We start from the raw sequence: 23,588 nt of genomic DNA on the forward strand, positions 1-23,588 counted from the left end.
TCTCTTCATGCAGGTCAGTGTGTGGCAGGTGGAAGCACTCCAGCTGCCAGATGTGTTAGCTCAGCTGGGACAATGGGATGTTGCACATGATTGATTTAAAACAGCCTGTCACAAACTGGACTCTTTATTTTCTGCTGCCTTCTAGATGTATCTGGGGATGAGTCTCAGTGAAGCTTTTATTCAGGGCCATGTTCAGATGCACAAGATGGACAAAAGACTCAGTTTTTTGGAAAAGCAGAGTTGGGTTAAATGTTAAAACAGAGGCAGGTTAATGGGTGATGGATGTTTCCTCCTCAGGCAAGACATACATATATATACATATACACATGAATACAAACACATTTATGTATTTTTTTTGTCTAGTGACAGAACAAGAAGGAATGGCTTCAAACTGGAAAAATAGGTTTAGATCAGATACTAGGAAAAAAATCTTTACTGTGGCAATGGTGAGGCACAGGGACATATTCCCAGAGCAGCTGTGGCTGCCCCTGGATCCCTGGCAGTGCCCAAGCCCAGGTTGGGCGGGCTGGGAGCAGCCTGGAGATGTCCCTGCCATGGCAGGAGTGGAGATGTCCCTGCCCATGGCAGGTGGATCGAGATAATCTTTAAAGTCCCCTCCAACGCAAACCATTCTATTCTACAATTGCATGACTGAGGGATATTTTATCTATCTATACATTTATTTATATATTTCCTCTCAGTATTTTACCGCTTTGTCCGTTTTTCCGCGCTCACACACGCGTTTACATTGACGCTCGCTTTCCCTTTCCCGTCGCGGGGGGGTGGGGCGTGGCTGTGGGCGTGGCATCCCGCCACCAGCCCCGCCCCGTCCGGCACGGCCCCGCCCCCTCAGCCGGGCCGGGCCGGGCCGGGCCGCGGGGCCCTCCATAAAGCGGCGGGGCCCGCTCCGCTCCCGGGCCCGCTCCGCTCCCGGCTCCCAGCTCCGCCCCGCCATGGCCGTGGCCCACCGCAGGCTGTCCGTGGGGCTGGGGCTGGCCGGGCTGGCCTGCGCGCTCCTGGGGGGCTGCCTGCTGCTCCTGGGGCCGCACATCATCCGGCAGCAGGTCATCAAGGTCAGCGGGGCGCGGCGGGGGCTCCGCTCGGTGCGGGGTGCGGCGCGGAGCGGGATGCGGTGCGGGGTCGCTGACAGTGGAGCTGGAGGGTGCGCTGGAGGCCGTGTGCGGTGCGGTGCGGGGCGAGGCTCGGTGCGGAGCTCGGAGCGGTGCGAGGCTCGGCTCGGTGCGGGATGTGGTGCGGAGCGGGGTCGGTGCAGGGGCCCAGGGGGATGCGCTGGAGGCCGTGTGCGCTGCGGGGCTCGGTGCGGGGCTCGGTGCGGGGCTCGGTGCGGGGCTCGGTGCGGTGCGGCCGGTGGCCGGAGCCGGTGCGGGCTAGGGCTGGTGCGCCTTTCCCTTGTGCAATGCCGTCTGGAGAGCCAAGCGCTGGAAGAGGCAGCGTCGCTGCTGCAGCTCCGAGCAGCCTCGGGCTCTTCCTCTGGACAAAATGCGGGTTTGGGGTGTTCCACCCTTGGTGACAGTAGATGTGCCCGGAGAGAGCAGGTGAACCAGCCCTGGGCTCTTTGCATCACTGAGATTAGCTGGGGATGCCGTGCTTGGCAGAGCATCACCCTCAGCACCGACACTTCCTCCCTTGCCTCCTGCCTCCACCTGCAGCGCCAGTTATTCCTTTCATAAGTAGATGAGCACGCTGCCGGGCTACACGTGAGATGCTTTCCCAGCTGGAAACAGGAGCTCTCCAGAGGAGCCCTGTGCACGGAGCAGCCTCCAAGTTATCCTCTCTCCTTCAGAAATAAGTCCTTCAGACTGAAAGCCTGAAGAGTTGCTTCTCTGAGGACCTGTTTTATCCACAGGATAGGTCCTGAGGCTGGAGAGGGTTTGTCCCCAAAATGTGGGGCTGTGGATGGGGTTGTTGCTCTGTTCAGTAACTCTGCAGTTTTATGAGCCAGCACTCCTGTCCCTGCTGCTGGGACACCTGCTGTAATGTAGAGCTCATCCCCACATTTAGCCAAACGTTTTTCTCCCTGTCCAAGGCAGGGATGCGCTCCCTGCCCTGGCCTTTCTCCAAGCTTCCACCTACCCAGGTCAGCCCCTGAAAATCTGCTTCTGATGAAAGAGGTGAACAAACACCTCATAGCCAATGGCTGGCGCCACGCGTGGCGCAAAGGCTCTGCCGAAAATGACCTACTTAAACTCACCCCTTGCAAGGGCAGAGCCACACAGCCCTGTGCATCAAACAGCAGAAAGCCTTTGTTCAGCTTCAGGACATCAGGAACTGGTACCTGCAGATAAAAGGCTGAATGGCCCCTGCAGGGCAGAAATGACACTTCTTGTGCAAAAGCCTCTCTGCCCTCTTTTTAGCTAATCCTGATATTTTCAACCTAATTAGCTAAGTTCTGATAATTTGCAATGAGAACAGAAGATGAAGAAAAGATCAACCCTTGTTTCTCCTCCCTTCATCTCAAGCCCTTGGTCTCCCCATCTTCAACATGACACAAAATTACCCTGAGCTCCTTTTTTTTTTCTATTTCACATTAAGCCTAATAACTGAGTGATGACAGGTGATGAGAAACATTCAGGTCCTTACTGAAACTCCTGGGTTGGCCTTCAGTGTGGGTAAGAGGAGCTAGAAGGGCTGGGGTTGGGCAGGTAAAGGCTGGTTTGCCCATCCTGGCCTCCTGAGCTCTGTCAGGATGGTGTATCCCGATGGAAAAGCACTTATGGTGGTTGTTACCAGGATATCTTTGGGTGAAGTCTGCAGGGAAAGCAGGGAGCTTGGAGCCTACCCCATCTGCACTGGGCTGCCTGTGGGGTTGGCCCTGCAAAACCTGGGGAATTTTGCTTTTCTGGGAGCATCTGGAATGGCACAGACCTGCACACGGTGAGGCTGCACCAGCTCATCCCTCTGCTCCCCTTGGGAGCTCGGATGCTGCCCTGGGAGCAGGAGCAGCACGGTCCTTGCCGAGGTAGGAGGGTGCTGAGAGGATGTGGAAGGTGAGGTCTGACCTGACACCCAGCTGAGCTGCTCCTCCCAGTCTGCAGGGCAAACCTCAGCTCCGTTTTACTGAGCAGGGTGCCTCCCTGCCTCCTGGAGAAGCAGGATTTGGATGCTGTGCTGGAGCTGCTGCTCTCCTGGCCCCGGCTGGAGCTGATGGGCAGTAACCAGTTCCTTTCAGTTCCTCAGGAACAAAGATCAGCCTGGTCAGGAGGGGTCAAACAACTCAATGACCCTTTGCAAGCCATCTAGTTGACAAATACTGTGCTTTTATTTCAGACATATGACCGTGTTTGTTTTGACCTAAAAATAGCTTAATTTAAAGCTCTTTTACCCCGTTGTGGGGATCTTAGGAGCCCCTGAGGAGTACCTTGAGCTGGTGAGCCAGGTGGGGAGGGAGCTGGGAAAGGCAGCAGGGAGCTGGGATGTAGCTCCATCGGACTGGGTGCTTCTTATAAAAGTAAATACATATGCAACAAGTGGTCGAGGGAGTGCAAGACAGAGCAAGCAGCTAAAGGAAAGGAGATGCTCTTGATCGTAAACCATTTGATGCTTGGGAATCAGGATTGTAAAGCAGACTCGATAAAAATCCGCCCTATTTACTGCTCCTTTGCCATGAAATCCTTGAGGCTGGCAAGTGGTGGTGGGAAGGGTTTGCTAGGTTAGATGGGTTAAACAGCATTCTGGAGATGTGTTCCCAGGGATTGGGGTGGATGAGTGGCTTGCAGGGGCCTGTTGCTCACAGGTAGCTCAGCCTTGCCATAAAATTCCTCAAGAGAGAACAGGTGGTATGGGAAAACCTCTGGCACCTCAACCCCCTGTGTCAGCAAATATGTGCCCAGTGAGGTGGAGCTGCTCCAGAGCAGGGGCTGTGGAGCTGCTGAGCTGCACCAGCACAAAGCCCACATCCCTCCTCCTGTTCATGGATCAGCCCCACTTTCATAATCTGCCTGGGTTACCTAAGCAGGGATCTGTGCTCCCAGGAGAAAAGATTGTGATGGAACACATCCAAAGTGGGTGTTCAAGAAGGAACTGGCTCTTGCCCTCCTGCAGCACCCTGGAGGCAGGGAGGGAGTGGAGGCAGATGTGCCCTTGGACCAGCTCTGAGGGAGGGCTTAGGGTATCTCTGAACTCCTGCAGGCATTTCCCAGCACTCAGGACAGTGATATGGGAACAGGACTGTGCCTTGCCTTTGACCTGCCTCCTGATCAGCTGTGAGTCAATGCAGGCTGGCAGCTGAGAGCAGGCAGGGGTGTCCTGGACTGTACTGCCTTGCCATCCCAGTTCTCCATCTTCTTTTTGGGAATCTGGTGGGCTCTCCCTGCTGGTACCCAAGCAGTTGTGGGGATAGCTGTGCCAATTCTTGCTTGCTTTTAGCTGTGTGAAGCTGCCAAACCCCTGAGCAAAGGCCTTTGGGACAGACAAGTAAAACGTGCAGAGTAGTGAATAATTCAGAGCCAAGCTTGCAGCACATCAAACACTTGGAAACCCTGTGGGCAGGATTAGGAAAGTTAAGCCTGAATAAATAAGCCAGCAGACATCCTGGCTTCTAAGCATAAACCTGATGCTTCTGCACGCACAGGATTTCTCACTGTATATCTAGCTGGGTTTGTCTGCCAAAAACACCTGGATCCTCTGGAGAGCATCTGTACCTGCCACCTTCAGCTGTGCCTCACACTGGGCTGGGGGTGGATGTGTTCACCTGCAGCCACAGAGCCCAAATGTTGTGTCCTTTTATTTTTTTTTTTGCCTTACAGAACGTCAGGATCGACCCCAGCAGCATGTCCTTCCAGATGTGGAAAGACATCCCTGTCCCTTTCTACTTGTCTGTGCATTTCTTCGAGGTGCTGAACCCCAAGCAGGTCCTGCGGGGACAGAAGCCAGTGCTGAGCCAGCGTGGGCCCTACGTGTACAGGTCAGGTGCCACCTGTGCCCCAGCCTGGCATGAGCCTGACCTGTGCTGCCTGCCAGGCTGCTGCCTGGCTCCCCTGGCAGGAGGACATGGCATCAGCAGGCTCACTGAGAGCCCAGGGGCTCGGGGTTTGGAAGGGACCCAGATGTGCTCGGGGTTTGAAGGGACCCAGATGTGCTCGGGGTTTTGAAGGGACCCAGATGTGTTCTAGTTGCTCTGATCATGCTAAAGACACAGGCAGGTTGGTAGGTGCTCCACTGAGTTGTGGAGCTCAGCCTTTTTCTGGGGCTTGTTGAGCAAGCAGACCTGGGCTGATAGAGTCCAAACATGGGTATGAGGGGTGTTGGTGTAGTGGTGGGTGACCCTGTCTTCAGAGTGCTCTTCTTTTATCTTCACTGTGCATTTAAGAGCCCAGCTCTTGAGCTGGAGTCGCCTCAATATCAAATTTATGGGCCAGCCTAAGTCCTTATCTAACATGATACCTGAACATGCCCAACTTGAGTGCTCTGCTCATGGGAGCCAGCATGGAGCACTACCACTGGGTCAGGCCCACACACAGCAGGACTGGGCCTGTTTGAGGATGCTGCCTGAAGCCCCAGATGCTTCTCAGCACCTGAAAGTGATTGATGTTGAGTTGAGTGTGTGAACTCTGCCATGAGCAGTGATCTTCAGTTTATTAGTACCTACAGCAACCGGGTGAGGTTGAACAGCAGCCTAAGCAAGCTCATGTGGGAAGCTTACTGGTTAATCCAAAGCTGTTTGAGCGGTGTGGGGGGACACCTGCAGTATGTATGTGCCCTTGTTTGCCCTGGCCTTGCCAGGTCCTCCCCCTGTGGTTCTGTATGTTGCCATTGCATTGCTCTCCTGGCTTGGGAAAAGCTTCACTTGCTGTAAATAAGAATAAACAAAGGGGCAAAGCTTATTAGTGTCCTTGTGTTCCTGCTGAGCAAGATTAGTGCCCTTCCCTAATGTGGGCTGTAAAACAGAGGCTCCACAGTGGAGGACTTTGTTTTTGCTGGTGAGCTGAGCTCCAGCTCCTCCAGGAGCAGTAGCAGGGCTGTGATGCTGGGGACAGAGCCCTGCAGCCCCCCTGTGGCATGAGCTCTCAAGTCCACAGCACTGGGCTGGTGCCTTGAGAGGCTGCCTAGAACAGAGGCTGGGCAGAGTTAAATTAATAAAGCAGAGATTTATTAAAAGGCCTTCAAAGGATGCACCTTGGGCAGTGCAGGAGCTCAGCCAGGGCTACACCCAAGCTGGACAGCATTGTCTTGAGTTTTCACACTTTTATGAGTTTTGGTCCATTTCCATATTGGTTTAATTGTCTGATTCCAGCTCCAGGTTGTGCAGTCTCATCCTCCCAGGTTGCTCCCCTCCATTCCCTGTTGATTGCACTTTTTGGGCTGAAGCTGCAGTGGTGTCCTTGGTTCTGGGGCTGGAAAAGGATTGTTCTGTGTGCCTGAGGAGAGGAAAGGATTGTTCTGTGTGCCTGAGGAGAGGAAAGGATTGTTCTGTGGGACTGAGCTGTGAGGAGAGCTGCTGACACTTTATATGGCGTTCAGAAATGCACACTGACACAGTACAGAATCTGGAAAAGAGGAAAGCTGGAAGGCATCAGGCAGCGTGCAGGACGTGGATGGCCTGAAGCCCTGAGGAGCAGCAGGGCCATGATGCTGTGTGGAGGCTGCCCTGAAGCCAGGAGCTATCCCATCTGCTTGGGAGCAAACCCCTGGTGGCACAAGGGGCATCTTGGCCGCTCCTCTCCTGCGTGCAGCTTCTTTTGGTGTGTGGGTTCTGTGGCTCTGCATGCCTGGACACCTCTCTGGTGTGCCTGGGCTTCACAGTGGCTCTGGGTGAAGCAACAGAGGGGGTTTACAGTTTTGTCTTCAATTTCTTGGGTAATGAGTTGGGAAAGAGCACTTTGTGTCTGCAAGAATCCAACCTGTCAGGGGTGCCTGGCTCTTGAGCTGCCCTCTCCTCCTGCCAGACCCTAACCCTGCTTGGGGTGGGGGGTTTATATCTGCTTTATATCTGTTCCCACACTGCCTCCCCAGCTGCCCCATGGCTCCTCACTGGGCTTTGGTCTCCCCCAGCAGCAAGCCCAGGCCTGTGCAGCCCATTCTGGCTCGAGGGGCTCTGCCTGGGGGTGGTTGTCATGATCTGCCATCTCTTTGCAGGGAGTACAGGGTTAAAACAAATATCACGTTCCATGACAACGACACTGTTTCCTACCTGGAGTACCGGCACTTTTTTTTCCAGCCAGACCTGTCCAATGGCACAGAGGATGAGTACATTGTTGTGCCAAACATCATGTTGATGGTAAGTGCTTCTTGCCTGGATGGGTTCCACCTTCCGAGCTTGCAGGGAGGGTGGTGATAGCCAGCATTGAATTACTGAACTACACTTTCTTGTAGGGCTTGGGGCTGATCAAGCAATGAGGTGGTTAAGCTTATGTAATGCAATTTTCTGCTTTGTGGGTGTTAATTGTTCTGTTAGGCTGCTGCTGTTCCAAAACCAGAGTGTGCAGAGCAGCTGGTCTTGAGTCTGCGGCCTCATCTGAGCATCCTGTGGGGAAATCAAGCCTGTGAGCCCTCAACTGCTTTCTTCCCCAGCGAGGAACAAATGAAGAACCTCAGTCTGCCCAGAGCATTCCTCTGAGGCTATGGATGGGAGCAGCAGAACGATTTGGGTTAACACCAAAAATGCTTCATCTTTGCTAAATGTCTCATCGCAGACATTTGTTTCCTTTCTCAGGGAGCAGCTGTGATGGTGGAAAAACTGCCAGATTTTGTGAAGCTTTTGCTGAGTGGAGCCCTGGCTAGCCTGAAGCAGGAGGCGTTCATGAACCGCACCGTGGGCGAGATCATGTGGGGCTACGAAGACCCCCTGATAGATGCAATAAATATGATTATTCCTGGCCTGCTCCCTTTCAAGGGGAAGTTTGGATTATTCATGGATGTAAGTGTTGGTTGGGAATGCTAAAATCCCAGCAATATTGATCTTGGGGTAGCTCAGACACTGAGCTGAGCAGAAGCTGATGGGGCAGCCAGAGTCAGGCACGTGTTGTGTGCAGGAGATTAAACAATCATTCCTTCCTTCTCTCTGCAGTTCAACAACTCCAACTCGGGGCTGTTCACAGTAAACACAGGCATGAACGACATCAGCCAGGTTCACATGGTGGATTCATGGAATGGGCTCAAGAAGGTGAGAGTCTGGCAGCCAAGCTTGAATAATGGGGAGTGCCTGATTAAAGCAGGGTCAGCTGAAAGCTCTGGTGTAAAGAAAAGTTTCTACAGGACTTCAAGTGCTGCAATTTCTGTTTCAGCAAGTTGCCAGGAGGCAGCCATGTGGCAAGGGGCTTTTCAGGAAGCAGTAAATTCATCTCCTCATGGGTTTTTCACTTGCACTCCCTTGCAGTGTTGTTGGGGCTGGTTGCCTCTAATGGTTGGAGTCTCAGGCTCCTGTGGCCTCTGTTGAAGGTGTTAAATGCTCTTGTTTTAAAGGATGCTTTACTCTTTCCTTGTGGAATTCTGCTCCAAACTAAAATCAGCTGAATGTAGGATCAGGGCAGGGGGATCTTGTTTGGCTGACAGAATCATGGAGGGTGGAATACATGCTTAAGATAGGAAAGAATGTTGGTGCTGCTGTGGAAGCAGCGTGGGGTGGTGGACATTCCATGCAGCTCATCCTTCTGAGTTCTCCTCTCTCCACCTGTCCCACAGGTGAACTACTGGAGGAGCAGCCAGTGCAACATGATCAACGGGACAGCAGGGGAGATGTGGCCACCCTTCATGTCCCCAACCTCCCTGCAGTTCTACAGCCCTGATGCCTGCAGGTGAGGCCACAGCTGCCAGCCTGTCCCCATGCAGGTGGCAGGACAGGCTGCACCCGCCCTGCACACACAGAGGGCTCAGGAATTGTTCCTGTAGCTAAAGGTCAGCTGCAGTTGGGGTCTGCATTATCTCTGAGCTTTGCAAACAGAGTAGTTGTCTCATTGTCAGCATCTTGTGGTGTCCATAAATACCTTCCAGATCACTGGACATGTCCAGCTTGCCCAGTTTAATCAGCACAAAAGAACCAGATGTGGTTATCTGATGTGGATAAGATGTGGGCAGTTAGAAGGAGAAGTAAGGGTTGTCAGAGGGAAATGGAACTGTAACTGCAGAACTTTCAGCTGACTGGACACTTGGAGAAATTATGGCTGGGAGGAAATTCATGCTGCCATTTCCAGGCTCTTTCTTCTTTTTTTTTTTTTTCTTTTTCTTTTTTTTTTTTTTCTCCCTCTTGCTTGTGTAAGGCACCCTGACCTTAGCTAATCACCCAGGGGTTAAAGTACCCCTCAGAGCCAGCCTGTGTCCCTGTGCCTGGGGCTGGAAGGAGGGAAGCAGGCACAAAACCCTTGTCCCTGGCCTGGGAAGACAGTGTAATTCCAGCTTTGTAGATAGTGCTGCAAAACAAGCAAGTGCTCACGTTGAACAGAGAACAATGAGCAGTGAACAAACAGCTGAGCTGGGAACAGCACAAGGGTTTCTCTGCACGAGGGATATCAGCAAACACCAGAGTGACCTGGAGACAGGAATCGACAGGGAAGTTTACCTGTAGCTGGAGTTTAAACACATACCTGTTCCTGTTTGGGGACCTCTGGAACAGGGCATGCTTCCAGTGAAGGGGAGGAAACCCAGCTTGGTTTCTTGTTGGCACAGGAGTTTCCTGTCACACAGAACTGTGGGGAAGTGGCTCAGCTTCTCACACAGTGCTGTGTCTCCTCCCCAGACCTCTGCCTCAGCCTCTGTTGCCAGTCACACCCATCAGCTGGGCTCAGAGCATTCCTGCCTCTGCTCTGTGCACATGAAGTGCAGCTGATGCTGAGAGGCAGCCACCAAGGTTTTGTCCTGCTGCTGGGCTGCAGCAAGCTCTGCCTCCTCACTGGGAGGTGAGCAGAGCCAAGAGGCCCATCTGTAACTGCTGAACATGCCCTGAACCCCCCATCCTTGCTCCCAGCACGAGGAGGGACCATTCCTCTGTGGGAATGAGCATCCCCTTGGCCTGCCCAGGCTGTCCTGGCAGCCCACTGTCACCCATTCTGTGATTCTCTGATCCCTGCAAGCCTCACTCAAGTGTGAAGGGAGCAAATTTTTGTCCTGGAAACTTGCACCAAACCTGGCCAGCAATATTGCAGCACAAAATCAACAGTCTCTAGTAGGATGAAAAAAAATCTTGCTGTGTCATGTAGGGAAATTTTCCACTGCCTTGGAAGTCTGCTGCTGGAGTGGGCCTGCAAAAGAGATTTATCCAGTGTCCCTGCCCTGTAACGGAGCACCTCAGAGCCAGGGCTTGCATAAAGTGGGTATTATCTCTTGGAGAGCAGCCCTGGGGATTACTGCATGCCTTTAAACAAATCTCACCTGGATAGAACAAACAGGCTTCTTAAAAGCCTGTGGTTTCTCTCCCTGACTAGTCCTGACCAACCCTTTGGATGTGCTTAAAACATGGAAAGCAAAAGGTTTAAATCCTCATTCCCCGAAGCACTGCCGAGGCTTTATCTTGATCTCAAAGTCTAAGTTACATTGCAACTGCATCTTATCCAGGCAAGATAAGAACCCACAGCTGTGCTGGGAGCCTGTTGGCCAATGCTGATCCCTCTCCCCTGAACCATTGCAGATCCATGACGCTGGTGTACGAGCAGGCTGGGCAGTTCCAGGGTCTGCCCACCTTTCGCTTCGTGGCACCCAAAACCCTCTTTGCCAACGGCACAGACTACCCACCCAACGAGGGCTTCTGCCCCTGCCTGCAGTCTGGCATCCAGAACGTCAGCACCTGCAGGCTCAGTAAGTCCTTTCCCCCATCCTGGCTCTCCTTAATGGCCCAACATTAAATTTGAGATGCAACAGAAGCTTGATTGTCTGGAAAAACAGCTCTAGTGCCTCCTGGGATGCTGAGAAGTACTGGTGGGCTCTCTGCACTCCCACAGGTCTCTCAGCAGTGAGGGAAAGCCCTTGTGCCTGATCTTCAGTGCCCAGCCCTGTGAGAGCCTGGCATTTGTGGGAATACAAATACCCACGGGGTACAGCGGGAGCATTGCATCCCCTGGGCGGCTGGGGGGAGCAAGGAGGAGGCAGCCCACACAGCTCCCAGATTAAATGTTAGCTTTGGACACTGAGTGTGTGTGTGACAGGCCAGACTGGGTGTCCCTAACTGGTGTCTGGGCACAGGAGGTGCCGTGGCATGGTGGTGGGACAGGGTAGGTGGTCCTGAACCCTCCCAGGTCAGTGGAACAACCGGCAGGGAGGGAGGGGGCGGAGGTTACTGGCTGGGAGGAGAAGTTATAAAATCCTGTCCAGAACAAGTACTGCAAGGCCTTAAAGACCTCAAAAAAAGCTTTTAGTTGGGTGTGGAGCAGCTTAAGATGCCTTTAATCTCCCCCAGATGCACCGATGTTCATTTCCCACCCTCACTTCTACAACGCCGACCCGTCCCTGGTGAACGCGGTGGAAGGCCTGCACCCCACCAAGGAGCAGCACGGGCTTTTCCTGGATGTGCACCCCGTGAGTGAGCCCCCCCAGGGTCCCCCCTGACCCCAGGGGCCAGCCCAGCCCGGGGGGGACCCTGCCATCAGCCGAGTGCTGGCACCACTCTGCTCTCGTGGCGCTGATCCCAGCAGGTTCCAGAGTGCAAAGACTGGCAAGGGCATGTGCAGATAAAAATGTCAAAGCCATAAACTAATTGAATAATTAGCCTGGCTTCTAGAAAATTGCAGAACTAATTATAAACATAATTGTTTCGATAAGCACAGTGAAACTCTTTCTACTGACTCAGGCCTATAACACCAGGAGGTGTATCTGGCAGCAGCCCAGCTCTGCCCCAACTCTGCCAGTGCACATTGCCATGAGAAATGGCTGGCAGAGCCTGAGGACCACGCTGTGCCTCAAGCTGGCACCTCCATTTCTGGGCTGGCACCTCCATTTTTGGGCTGGCTTCTTCCCCTCTCTCAGCCTGCCCATCTGGAACTGCTTTTGCACTGGGCTGCTGCTGTTACACCCCTCCCGTACCCCAGTGTGAGGGTGAAGTCACCACTCCAGAGAGGTGATTTGGGCTGTCCTGAGGTATCCCTGTCCCAGCTGCTGATGGCAAAGGGACTTTGAGATTTTCCACCCACAGCCTGTGTTGTGTGAGGTCAGTTTTTCTAAATGTTCAGTGATACTTGCTCAAGCAAAAAAAAAAAATATTTCCCTCTTGAGGTGAGGTAAACGGTGTGTGTTATCTCAACATTGGGTTCTGACTGCTTTTCTTATCGCAGTTATGAAAATCTAATTAAGTTTATTACAGTATCAAACATCTCCTGATAACAGTACAGTTAACTGTGTTTTTATCTAGCTGCAGGCTGCTGACTACAAACAGGGACAGTCCAACAAAATTCTCTGCTTGTAAAAATGTGTTGCAAAACTGCAGAGTCATGAGAAACCAATGTCTTAATGGGTGTCAACATGACCAGCTTTGAAGTGTGATGTTTTTCATGGGCTTGGAATGTTGGACAGGGTCTGTTGGTCCCAAGAAGTCACTGATGAACTGTTCCCTTCCTCTGCAGATGACAGGCATCCCCATGAACTGCTCCATCAAGCTGCAGCTGAACCTGTACATAAAGCACGTGTCTGGTATCCTGTAAGTGCTCACCTCCCAGAAATGCCCATCTGCCTTCCCTGAGCAGGGAGTTCTGCTGGTGCTGAGCTTGCTGCAGAGTTTACTCTCTGCAAAGCTTTACCATGGGCAGTTGTCCCATTGCTGGAGCCAGCTGGCTCCTGTTGAAACATCAGCCATTGCAGTGACCACAAATTCCATCCCTTAGCAGTGCAGAGAGTGGCTGCCTGTTTGCTCAGCTGGGGCAGTGTCCCTGTCCCTCCTCACCAGACAGCTGAGGGAGGGACTGTTCCTCCTGCAGGGGCAGGAGCTGTTCTCCTCCACTGTGCTGCCTCTCAGGAGAGGCAAACCCACTCTGTCTGTGGGGTAGAGAGTGAAACCTGTGTCCACAAGGCACTTCCAGTGAAAGCAAACAGGACCAGACTATGTGGTGCCAGATGTTAAATGCCAGCAAGGGTGGGAGTATGCTCTTGCTGCTTGGGCTGAGGGGCAAAGCCCTGCAGAGAGCCCCCATGGTGCCCCCCAAGTGACTGAGACAGGAGCTTTAGAACTTGAGCATTCTGCTTCCCTGAGTTCCATCTCCCTGGAGCGCAGCTTTGGGATGGCACTTCCCAGGCAGTTAAACCCCCATGGAAGCACAAGCTCTGCTCCTGCATGGAAAGCACCTGGTCCCCAAGGTGGGAGCAGCTCACTGGAGCAGCAGGGATTGCCACCCCCTCATGGTTTCCTGGCCACTGTCAGTCACACGTGTCCCCTCAGGAAGAATTGTGCTGCTAATTGTCACCTGATCAACCATAAACCTAAGCTTGTGTTTCTTTTTTCATTTTCTTCCCCACCCCAGTCAAACAGGGCAGATTAAGCCCGTGGTCCTGCCGCTGCTGTGGTTTGCAGAGGTGAGCTGCCTTCCTCAGCCTGGTTCTGCAGGGCCTCTCCTGCTTCCCCATCACCCAGTGCTGGGGAAACTCCACTTTGCATAAAGCTTTAAGCCAGCCAGACTAATTAAGCACCAGCAGAAGGCTTTTCAATACTTGGCTGTGCCATTAATCCCTCTGAGCTGAACAAACCCTGCTCTATACTTGGTAAATCTCTGGCTCTGCCCTAGATGTGGGGTTAAGTGGGGCCCTGGACAGAGCTGCCAGCATCCCTGTCCTCCTGTGGGCCTGGGAGTGCAGCCTCTAGCTGACTCCTGCTATTCAGTAAAAGCTTTTAGCTTGGCTGAACCTTGCATAAATTCCCTAATTTATGCTGGGAGGTGGTGGGAGAGGAATCATTCAGCTGGTCTCAGCCTGGATGGAGGGAGATGCCACTGACAGGTTGCTTTTTTGGGCAGAGTGGATCCTTTGAAGGCTCAGTGCTGAAGCAGTTTTACACCAACCTGGTGCTGCTGCCCTTGGTGCTGGAGTACCTGCAGTACATCCTCCTTGGCCTCAGTGTCCCTCTCATTGTCTCAGCAGCTCTCCTGATGGCAAGGAGGAAGGTAAGACCCTGCAGGTGCCTGTGGGAAGTGCTGTCAGTCAAATCACACTCAATCAGAGGCTGTAGTTTGGGCTGCCAATCTAACCTGTCTGAGGAAACACTGGCTGATGCCACCAACAATCTCCTGCTGGTGCCAGGTGCCAGCAGATAGCAGCAGAGCCATCTAGAAACTGGGCTGCAAATAGGTAACATGAAGCACTTCTGGTGTTTTTGGTGCACAGCAGTGATGGAAGTGGCTGCCTGGAGGAGGAGGAGGAGGTATTTCTCAGCTCACCCAGCTAATGGAGGAGCAATTCTAGTTTATCAAGCCAGCCTCCCTAGAAGGCAGCAGCAGGTCTGTGCTGTTGCACAGATCTGCATCCCTGCAGGCTCCCAGCGTTTTTCCAGTCAGAGCAGAGCCTTCTCCAGAGGATGGAGCTGTCTGAACACAGCCTGTTAATGAAATGCAGTTGCTGTGTTCTTGCAGAGGGGACACAGCCCCTGTGGCTGCTCCTCAGCCCAGCACAGATTCTGTGTTTCCTTGGAACACCCTTGCTGTGCAAGCTGCTCCAAAGAGCTCTGTGACCATGTTCACAGGGATCCCAGGATGAGGGAAGAGACCAGGAGCTGACTCCATGTTTCAGAAGGCTGATTTATTATTTTATGATATCTATTATATTAAAACTATACTAAAAGAATAGAAGAAAGGATTTCATCAGAAAGCTGGCTAAGAATAGAAAAGAAAGAATGATAATAAAGGCTTGTGGCTCGGACAGAAAGTCTGAGCCAGCTGGGCTGTGATTGGCCATTAATTAGAAACAACCACGTGAGCCCAATCCCAGATGCACCTGTTGCATTCCACAGCAGCAGATAACCATTGTTTGCATTTTGTTCCTGAGGCCTCTCAGCTTTTCAGGAGGAAGAATCCTAAGGAAAGGATTTTCCATAAAAGATGTTTGTGACAGAGCTCTGGAAGTGAAACCCTCAGAGCCTTTGTGGGTCTGGGCTTGCTGAGAAGTGAAGCTCTTGGAAGCCTGCTGGGAGCTGGGCTGTGGGGCAGGCAGTGGGGTGAGGCTGAGCTGAGCTGTCAGGACTGAATATGGAACAGCCAAAACACTCAGTGCAGGTCTGTGCCTCTGGCTCCACGGTGATCTGGTGACACTGAGCTCTCTGCCAGCTTTAGTTCTGCCAGGAGGGGTCTAACTTCTACCCTAACCCTGTATCAAAGGGAGCTGATTTAGCTCTGCACTGCAGGTGGCTTAGGCTGGCTCTAAAGCTGCAGAGGTGGAGAGGCTGTTGTGGGGATAAAAGGCAGCTCTTGGGATGAGAGCAGGATGAGAGCAGCCTGTGTGAGGGGCTGAGGGCAGGATGAGAGCAGGATGAGGGCAGCCTGTGTGAGGGGCTGAGAGCAGGATGAGGGCAGCCTGTGTGAGGGGCTGAGGGCAGGATGAGGGCAGCCTGTGTGAGGGGATGAGAGCAGGATGAGAGCAGGATGAGGGCAGCCTGTGTGAGGGGCTGAGAGCAGGATGAGGGCAGGATGAGGGCAGCCTGTGTGAGGGGCTGAGGGCAGGATGAGGGCAGGATGAGGGCAGCCTGTGTGAGGGGATGAGAGCAGGATGAGGGGCTGAGAGCAGGATGAGGGGCACAGCCTGTGTGAGGGGCTGAGAGCAGGATGAGGGCAGCCTGTGTGAGGGGCTGAGAGCAGGATGAGGGCAGCCTGTGTGAGGGGCTGAGAGCAGGATGAGGGCAGCCTGTGTGAGGGGCTGAGAGCAGGATGAGGGCAGCCTGTGTGAGGGGCTGAGAGCAGGATGAGAGCAGGATGAGAGCAGCCTGTGTGAGGGGCTGCCTCTACCCAGCTGCTTCTTGCCCTCCCTGGAACACTGATGCAAACCCACCTTACACAGTGCCAGGGTTCTCGGAGTACCACCTAATTGGATTTTAATCAAGTCTGCAATTACTTAAGTGACTTAAACACATGATCCCAAATCCCCTTGTTCCTCCACACACTTCCCTGCAGGTGGGAGTGATGCTAGGGCCCAGGAGGAGCCCAGAGCTCAGCACCAGGCCCTCTCTGTGCTGCCAAGATGGTCTGGGGTGAGCTGCTCCCCTTCAGCACATGTCAGTGGTTGCTGGCTGGCAGACAGACTGCACTCTGCTGATGAGCCCAGGGGCTCTGAACAAGGGCTGGGCAGCTCTTTCTAACACCTTGTGCAGCCCTGAGCTGGCATTTCCTCACCCTGCTTTGTGCAAGTCTTAATTCCTGCTATCAAAGAGGTTTAGCCGTGCTAGAAAGGGTCAGGGAGAAAAGCTGGATTTTTACTTGCTGAAGCCAGCTGAATATCTGCTTGTGAAATATCCCAAACCCAGGCATAAGCCAGCTGTATTTCTGTGCTCAGCCAAAAGAGTCATGCAGTGTTAGAACTAAAATCAACAGCAGGAAGTGCCTGGCTACCTGGAAAGTGACTAAAAAGCCTCAATGACTTCCCAAATCTCTTAGAAAGCTGCACAACACATGAACGTCTCCACCTAAAGAGTAGATAAGGGGTTGTAAACTGGAAGCCAGCGATTTGCAGCCAAGGTGTGTTCCTCATTTGATTGAAGTGTTGCTGATCTAGCTCTGATTGCTTAATCGTGCACAGTTCTGCCTCCCGAAGCCACAGGCGATGTCAGAGGGGACACTGAGCAGGGACATTGTCCCCACCTTCACGTGTCTGCCAGCGTGAAGGGCTCCCTGAACCCAGCTCCTCCCTGGCTGTCCTCTCTCCCTCTGGCTTCTGGAGGGAGCAGTGTGCTCTGAGGCCAGTGCAGATGAGGTGCTGTGAAACACTTAAATCTTAGTCTAGTTTATAGTGGAGCCAGTTTGAAATGCATCTGTTGGACTCACAGCTCTAAAAATGCATGATCTGGGTGTAAAATACCCCCAGGTGTTGTAGCCCCCTGCCACTGAGGCATAATGTGTGCTGACCCTTTCAAAAGGCAAACAGACCATTTTAAAACTGGCTTGACACTGAACAAAATCTTAAATAGGACTTAGCTTAATCTAAATTTTGAAATCTTCATTAATAACTAGATTCTAGTTGAATCAGTGATTTCTCAAATCTCCTCTGAAAATTGGAACCCTCATGAAACCCATGTCTGAGTGCACCATAAACCAGACTGATTGTCTTCTAGGAAAAAAGCTCTTTATTTTGGAGTAGCAATAAAAAGAGCTCAGACAGTAATAAGGCAAACCAGGCCACCTCTGCCACAAAGCTGCCTCCAGTTAAGGGGACGGTGTTGCAGGAAGCCAGACTGTAGGTGGGTACTCAGTCAAGGTAACACACTTTTCTCTCCTCCTGATTTGATTAAACTTCACTCAAAACCAATCAAATGAAACCTTTTGCTGTTCACATCTCCCAGCCATGCCCTCTTGGCGAGCTCTGATGGAGCAATGTTGTCTCATGGCTTTATTTGGGGCAATTTAGATGTCTTAATACTGGCATTTAACCAGGTTGCAAGCACATGCTCTTATTGTTTCTCCTGGTGTACCTGATCTGCAGCCCTAATAATGTCAGCAGGGATCAGGGGAAAAGTAGGATTGGTGTGAGGAAATACTTTTCTTGCCTGTTTTCCCCCCATCTTTGAGCCCCAGAGGTAAGTTTATTTGAATGGGGTAACAGAGGTCAGTCCACTGGTGGGTGTCACCCCTTCCCTCCCCAGAGGAGGGAATTTCTGATGCATAAAATATCTGGGTTTGTATTACAGGAACACAAAGTCACTGAGTCGTTGAGGTTGAAGGGGCCTCTGGAGGTCATCCCCAATCCCTCTGCTCAGGCAGAGTCACCTAGCTCAGCACCATCTCCAGATGTCTCTTAAAGTCTTCAGGAGTGGAGATTCCCCAGGGCAACCTCTTCCTGTTTGTACAGTTTTCACAGGAAAAAAAGAAAAGAAAAAAGAAAAAAAAAAAAAAGTATTTCTTAATGTGCAGATGGAATCCCCTTTAGGTGTCCCTTTGCTCTTGTCCTGTCCCTGGACACCACCAAGAAGAGCCTGGCTCTGTACTTACAGCCTGCCTTCAGAACCTTGTTTCCAGTGCTGAGATCCCCCTGAGCCTTCTCTTCTGGAGGCTGGACAGGCCCAGTTCTCTCAGCCCCTGCTCACATGAGAGTCTCCAGTCCCAAAATCACTCCCGTGCTCCTTTGCTGGACTCTTCCCAGTAGCTCCATCTCTCTCTTGTGCTGGGAAGCCCAGAGCTGCACACAGTGCTCCATGTGTGGCCCCTCCAGCGATGAGCAGAGGGCCAGGATCACTGCAGGAGCTGCTGGCAACACTCCCAGTGCAGCCCAGGACTCAGCTGCCTGCCTTTGCCACCCAGCTCACCCTCAGCTCACTGTCCCCAAGACCCTCAGGTCCTTTTCTGCCAGGCTGCTGCAGAGCTGGTGACCTTTAGGGTGCACTGCTGGGTGGGGCTCTTCATCCTGAGTGAAATCCTTGTACATCCTCTTGTTGGACTTCATGAGGCTCCTTCCAGGCCCTTTCTCAGCCTGCTGAGGGCCCTCTGGTGTACCAGCCACTCCCCCAGGTTTTGCAGATCATTAATAAAGATTTTAAACAGGCCTGGACCCAGATTGACCCCTGGTGTACACTGATGGTTGCTGGCCTCCAACTCAGCTCTCTGGGCCTGGCTGTTCAGTTCTCAGTCCACCTCACTGCCTGCTCAAACAATCCCAACCCCATCAGCTTCCATGGAACGTTTTGATGGGTGATGTGTCCAGTTCTCAGTCCACCTCACTGCCTGCTCAAACAATCCCAACCCCATCAGCTTCCATGGAAGGTTTTTAAGGGAGATGGTGCCCAAAGCCTGGAGTGCAGGTAGACAACACCCACTGTTCTCCCCTGGTCTGCCAAGCCACTCATTCCATCACAGGTGATCAAGCACAGCTGCCCCTTGCTGAAGCCCAGGGACTGCACTTGATGATTTAATTGTCCTTCATGTGCTGGGAGTGGTTCCTAGAATTACCTGCTGCATCACTTTCTGGAGCATGAAGGGAGGCTGGCTGGTCTGTGGCTCCTGAGATCCTTCTTGATCCTTTTCAAGATCTGCTTTCCTTCAGTCTTTGAGCCAGGACTGGTCAAAGACAGCAGGGAATGGCCCTGCTGTGACATGAGCCCCCTCATCCCATCTTGCTCCATGGATTTGTGCATGTCTAGGTTCCTTCATGTTCTCTGACCTCATCCTCTTCCACCAAGGGTGCAAATTCCTTGTTCTGGACTTTCCCCTGGTTTCTGGGGTCCCCTGCCTCATTCAGGCCCTCATGGTTCCCTCCTCTTTCCTTGGTCACCTGGGTACTCAGAGAAGCCTTTCTTGTCTGACATCCTTGGCTGGATTCAGTTCCAGTTGAGTTTTGGCTTTCCTCTCTTCATCCCTGCATGCTGGGAGAGTTTCCCTGTGTTCCTGCCAGGTTACCTGTCCCTGCTCCCACCTTCCACGTGTCTCCTTTCTGCATTTGTCTTTGGAGCTCCTGGTTCATCCATGTTGCCCTGCTGGCTCAGGATGCTTGTTAGGGTGGAGTGTTCTTCAGCTTGGAGGAGGTGACTCTTGAACATTAACCATCCTTTTTGCCCTGACTGCATCCCCCTCACCCAGAGGTCTGTAGACACTTTTAGACTCATTAAGGTTGAAAATTCCTCCAAGATCCTCAAATCCAAACTTCAGCCAAGTGCCACCATGCCCAAAGAGTCTCCAGGTGTTGCTGGTGGTATCACTGGTGGAGCAGCAATGGGCAATGGTCAGAGGGTTAGAGAAGCATCACAGTCCCTCCACAACACCCAATCCATGTCCCCAGCCAGCAAAAGGCTCTGGGTGAGGGCCAGGTTGGTGTCCCTGTCCCCAGCAGCAGGAAGTGACCCAGTCCTGTCACCTGCTGCTTCCTCCTGAGGTTCTTGCATTAATTAGGGTCAGGGCCCACGGGATTTAGGGTCAGGGCCCACGTGGTCTGTTGGAGGGTGTATCTGGCTCCTGCTCAGCTCTGAGGGTGGTGAACCTGTTCTGTAGGTGTGTTTGGGTGAGGAGGAGCCATCCTGGTGCCGGAAGGCACCACCTTCCCACTTCCTAGAGGCTGCACCTGCATTATCCCAGGAAGGAGCACTGCCTGTGTGTGCTGCAGCTCCTGCCTGGGCTCTCCAGGCTCTTGTGTCCCTCAGCAGAATGTCCCTGTCCCTTCCATCTTGGATGACTGTCCCACAGCTCCTGCACACAGCTCTTCAGGCTGGGTGCTCGGGTGGTGGTACAGGTGGGCAGGAATGGAAATAATCTGGTTTTGCTGAGGTGAGAGGGACAGAAAGGAGGCACAGAAACGTTAAGTGGAAGAAACGGGTCCGTGGCCGCTGCAAGAGGCTTGGGGTGTGCATGGCCTGGGTGGGGATGTGTGGCACTGCTGTGTGCGGCCAGGCTGTGACCTCTGTCCCTCCCCTGCAGAGAGGAGCTGCCCAGAAGAGCCCCCGAGCCCCCGTCAGGCCGAGCAGAGCCACCCCCTCCTCTGAGACCACCCCGCTGCTGCAGGACAGCGACAGCCCCGGGCAGCACGGAGCCCAGGCGTGAACCAGCCTGGGACACCCTCCTGCTGGGACAGCTCCTATGGGGACAGCTCCCACGGGACACCTTCCTGCTGGGACAGCTCCCACTGGGACACCTTCCTGCTGGGACAGCTCCTGCTGGGACACCTTCCTGCTGGGACAGCTCCTGCTGGGACACCCTCCTGCTGGGACAGCTCCTGCTGGGACAGCTCCCACGGGACACCTTCCTGCTGGGACAGCAACAGCCCCGGGCAGCACGGAGCCCAGGCATGAACCAGGACAGCCCTGGGCAGCATGGAGCTGAACCAGCCTGGGACACCCTCCTGCTGGGACAGCCCTGGCCAGCACAGAGCCCAGGCCTGAGCCAGCCTGAGATAGCTCCTGCTGGGACAGCTCCTGGTGGGACACCTTCCCATGGGGACATGGACCCCACTGGGACACACGTCCCACTGGGACAGCTCCCACTGGGACATGGATCCCATGGAGACAGCGCCCACTGGGACACGGATCCCACTGGGACATGGATCCCACTGGGACATGGATCCCACTGGGACACACGTCCCACTGGGACAGCTCCCACTGGAACATGGATCCCACTGGGACATGGATCCCATGGGGACAGCTCCCCACTGGGACACGGATCCCACTGGGACAGCTCCCACTGGGACACGGATCCCACTGGGACACGGATCCCACTGGGACATGGATCCCACTGGGACATGGATCCCACTGGGACAGCTCCCACTGGGACAGCTCCCTCTGTGACACAGCCATGCTGCAGGTGACACCACATCAGATCCCCAGAGCCCTCTGGAAGGTGAAGTCCTGGACAGCTCAGCAGAGATCCTGCACAGCACAGCACAGCAAAGGCGGGGATGGTCCTGCTGCTCAGCATTCCTGCTCATCCAGAAACCTCAACACAGTGTTCAAGAACCTTTTTGTCCTCAAGGGCCAGCGTGAGCCACTGCCCTTCTCTCCGGTGGAATGAAGGAATGAAGATCAGTAGAATGAAGGAATGAAGATCGTTGCTGACTGATCTGAGAAGTTATTTGCAATTTAAAACTGCCTACTGCTAGGGATAAAAGGCACTTTAATGGCAGCCTTTAAAATAAATGAAGTTTGTATAGGTGGCACTGATGGGATTTAGTGATCTTTTTAAAAGCCACTGTTCATCTCACCAAATGGGGCACGCTGTCCTGGAGCCACTCACAGTTTTATTGCCACTTGATGTCACTGGACTGTGCTGCAAATAATTTCTGGGGGCTGTCACTCCAGTGATGTCTCTTCCCACAGTACCTGGAGCCTGCCTGGGGTTGCTGCAGCCTCTGCACGTGTTGGGGAGCAGTGGTGCCTTTGAGAGCCCCAGTTCTGTGCCATGACCTTGTGCTCCACAGCCATCCCAGCTCTCAGCCCTGCTGCTTCATCTCTCCTGGCTCTGGGTGCCTGTGTGAGATGAGCCTTGGCAGGAGCTGGGGGTACATCTGAGCTGTCACTCAGCTCCTGGCAGCTGTCCCTGCTGCCTGCTCAGCCATCTGGATCAGCTCCTCTGGTCGTGGGCACTGGGAGGCACTGGGAGGCACTGGGGGGCACTGGTCACCCTGGCTGGCCATGGGGAGGGGGAGGCTTGGCCCTGTCCTGGTGTGTTAATGAAGATATTTGTGCTTTTGAGAAGCAGGAATATGTGCAATCATGGAAGTAACAATGTCCTTAAGTGGGGTTTGATTAAAGTATTGCAGATTTCTGAACTGGTGTGTTGGGTGACCTGGGGCTGGATCTCACCTGGGGCTGGGTGGTCTTGGGCCACACTTTGGTGGGGAGGAACCCATGGCCACTGCTGCTGGGTTATCTCCGTGGCACGAATTCCCACTGAGAGTGATCCTTAAACTGCAGCTGTGAGCTCGCTCTGGCCTTGAATCCGGGTGTATCCATGGGGAAAGGAGCCGGGAGTGGGAACATCAGAGGGTGCAGCAGCAATAACCACGCGTGGGCTCCTGTGAGAGGCTGTGACGGCATTACGGTGCGAATTGCAGCGAGACACGAATAAAGCACGGGGACAGCGCTCTGAGCAGCAGCCCTGGCGGGTGTTTTGGGGGTTTTGCAGAAGATTACGGGACAGGACGGACCGGAGCGGGACCGGAGCTCCTCACTCTGAGCGCGCTGCGGCCGCGGCTCGGGAGCGCTGCAGCACCGCCGGGAGCCGCCGGAGGGCGCTGTGGGGCCACGGACACTGCGGGGAGAGGGGGACGGGGGATGGGGGGACAGAGCGGGGGACAGAGTCTGACCCTGGGGGACAGAGGAGGACAGAGGGTCTGATCACGGGGGACAGCGGGACCCGGGAATGGGGGGGACAGGAGTTCTGATCCTGGGGGACAGAAGGACCCGGGAACAGGGGGGACAGAGGGTCTGATCCTGGGGGACAGAGAGACATGGACACAGGGTCTGATCCTGGGGGACAGAGGGACACGGGGTCTGATCCTGGGGGACAGAGGGCCCCGGGCACGGTCAGAGATCCTCAGCACTGATCCCCTGCCCCAAACCCCGCCGTGTGTCTGTCCATGGGCACACAGCACTCAAGTTGTTTTCCCCCTGTACTTCAGTCACTTTGTTGGCTGCTTGTGAATTCTCCAGCTCGTTTTAAAATGCTTCTCACACGCCGAGTCTGTCCCTGGCTCTGAGTCACTGTCCCTTGCCAATTCCCTCTGTACAGGGCGTGCAGGGCTGCCCCTGGTGCAGCACCCTCCCTGTGCCAGGCCAGGCTAGGTTGGAGTCATTCACCCTCTCCCGAGGATTTTAATTGGCCCCCACAGGCTCATCACAACAATCTCGATTTACTGTGGGAGCCGCCTTTCACCCGGCCTGGCACAGCCATGGGAAATGAACGAGTCATCTCCATCCTCCAGGCACTTCATCACCGAGGGGGAGCTGTCAGGGCTTGGTGTCACTTCCCCCACCGTGTGACAGAGACTCCACCTGTCCCCTCTGGAAGAGAGGAAAGAGATAACACAGCCCCCTCCATCCACACTGG

General features: G+C 53.7%; 1 protein-coding gene across 3 annotated transcripts; it reads left to right on the top strand.

The window, feature by feature from the left end:
• The first annotated feature begins 850 nt into the window (after positions 1-850).
• On the top strand, positions 851-22,308 carry SCARB1 (scavenger receptor class B member 1). 3 transcript variants are annotated; one of them, XM_036393323.2, is made up of 13 exons: positions 854-1,073; positions 4,767-4,924; positions 7,096-7,237; positions 7,673-7,876; positions 8,027-8,122; positions 8,641-8,753; positions 10,580-10,746; positions 11,345-11,463; positions 12,504-12,577; positions 13,395-13,446; positions 13,884-14,030; positions 20,466-20,648; positions 20,742-22,308. In XM_036393323.2, the coding sequence occupies exons 1-12, from the start codon at positions 954-956 to the stop codon at positions 20,586-20,588; spliced, it is 1,515 nt and encodes a 504-aa protein (XP_036249216.1). In that variant the 5' UTR covers positions 854-953; the 3' UTR covers positions 20,589-20,648; positions 20,742-22,308. The 3 variants fall into 3 exon arrangements, with proteins under 3 accessions (XP_036249217.1, XP_036249216.1, XP_054372743.1); XM_054516768.1 differs by having other exon boundaries at positions 20,787-22,308; XM_036393324.2 differs by lacking the exons at positions 20,466-20,648; positions 20,742-22,308 and adding an exon at positions 17,180-17,440 and having other exon boundaries at positions 851-1,073.
• The last annotated feature ends 1,280 nt before the right edge of the window (positions 22,309-23,588 follow it).

This window comes from Molothrus ater, chromosome 18 (genome assembly GCF_012460135.2).
Source record: "Molothrus ater isolate BHLD 08-10-18 breed brown headed cowbird chromosome 18, BPBGC_Mater_1.1, whole genome shotgun sequence".
In the NCBI taxonomy this organism is placed as follows: domain Eukaryota; kingdom Metazoa; phylum Chordata; class Aves; order Passeriformes; family Icteridae; genus Molothrus; species Molothrus ater.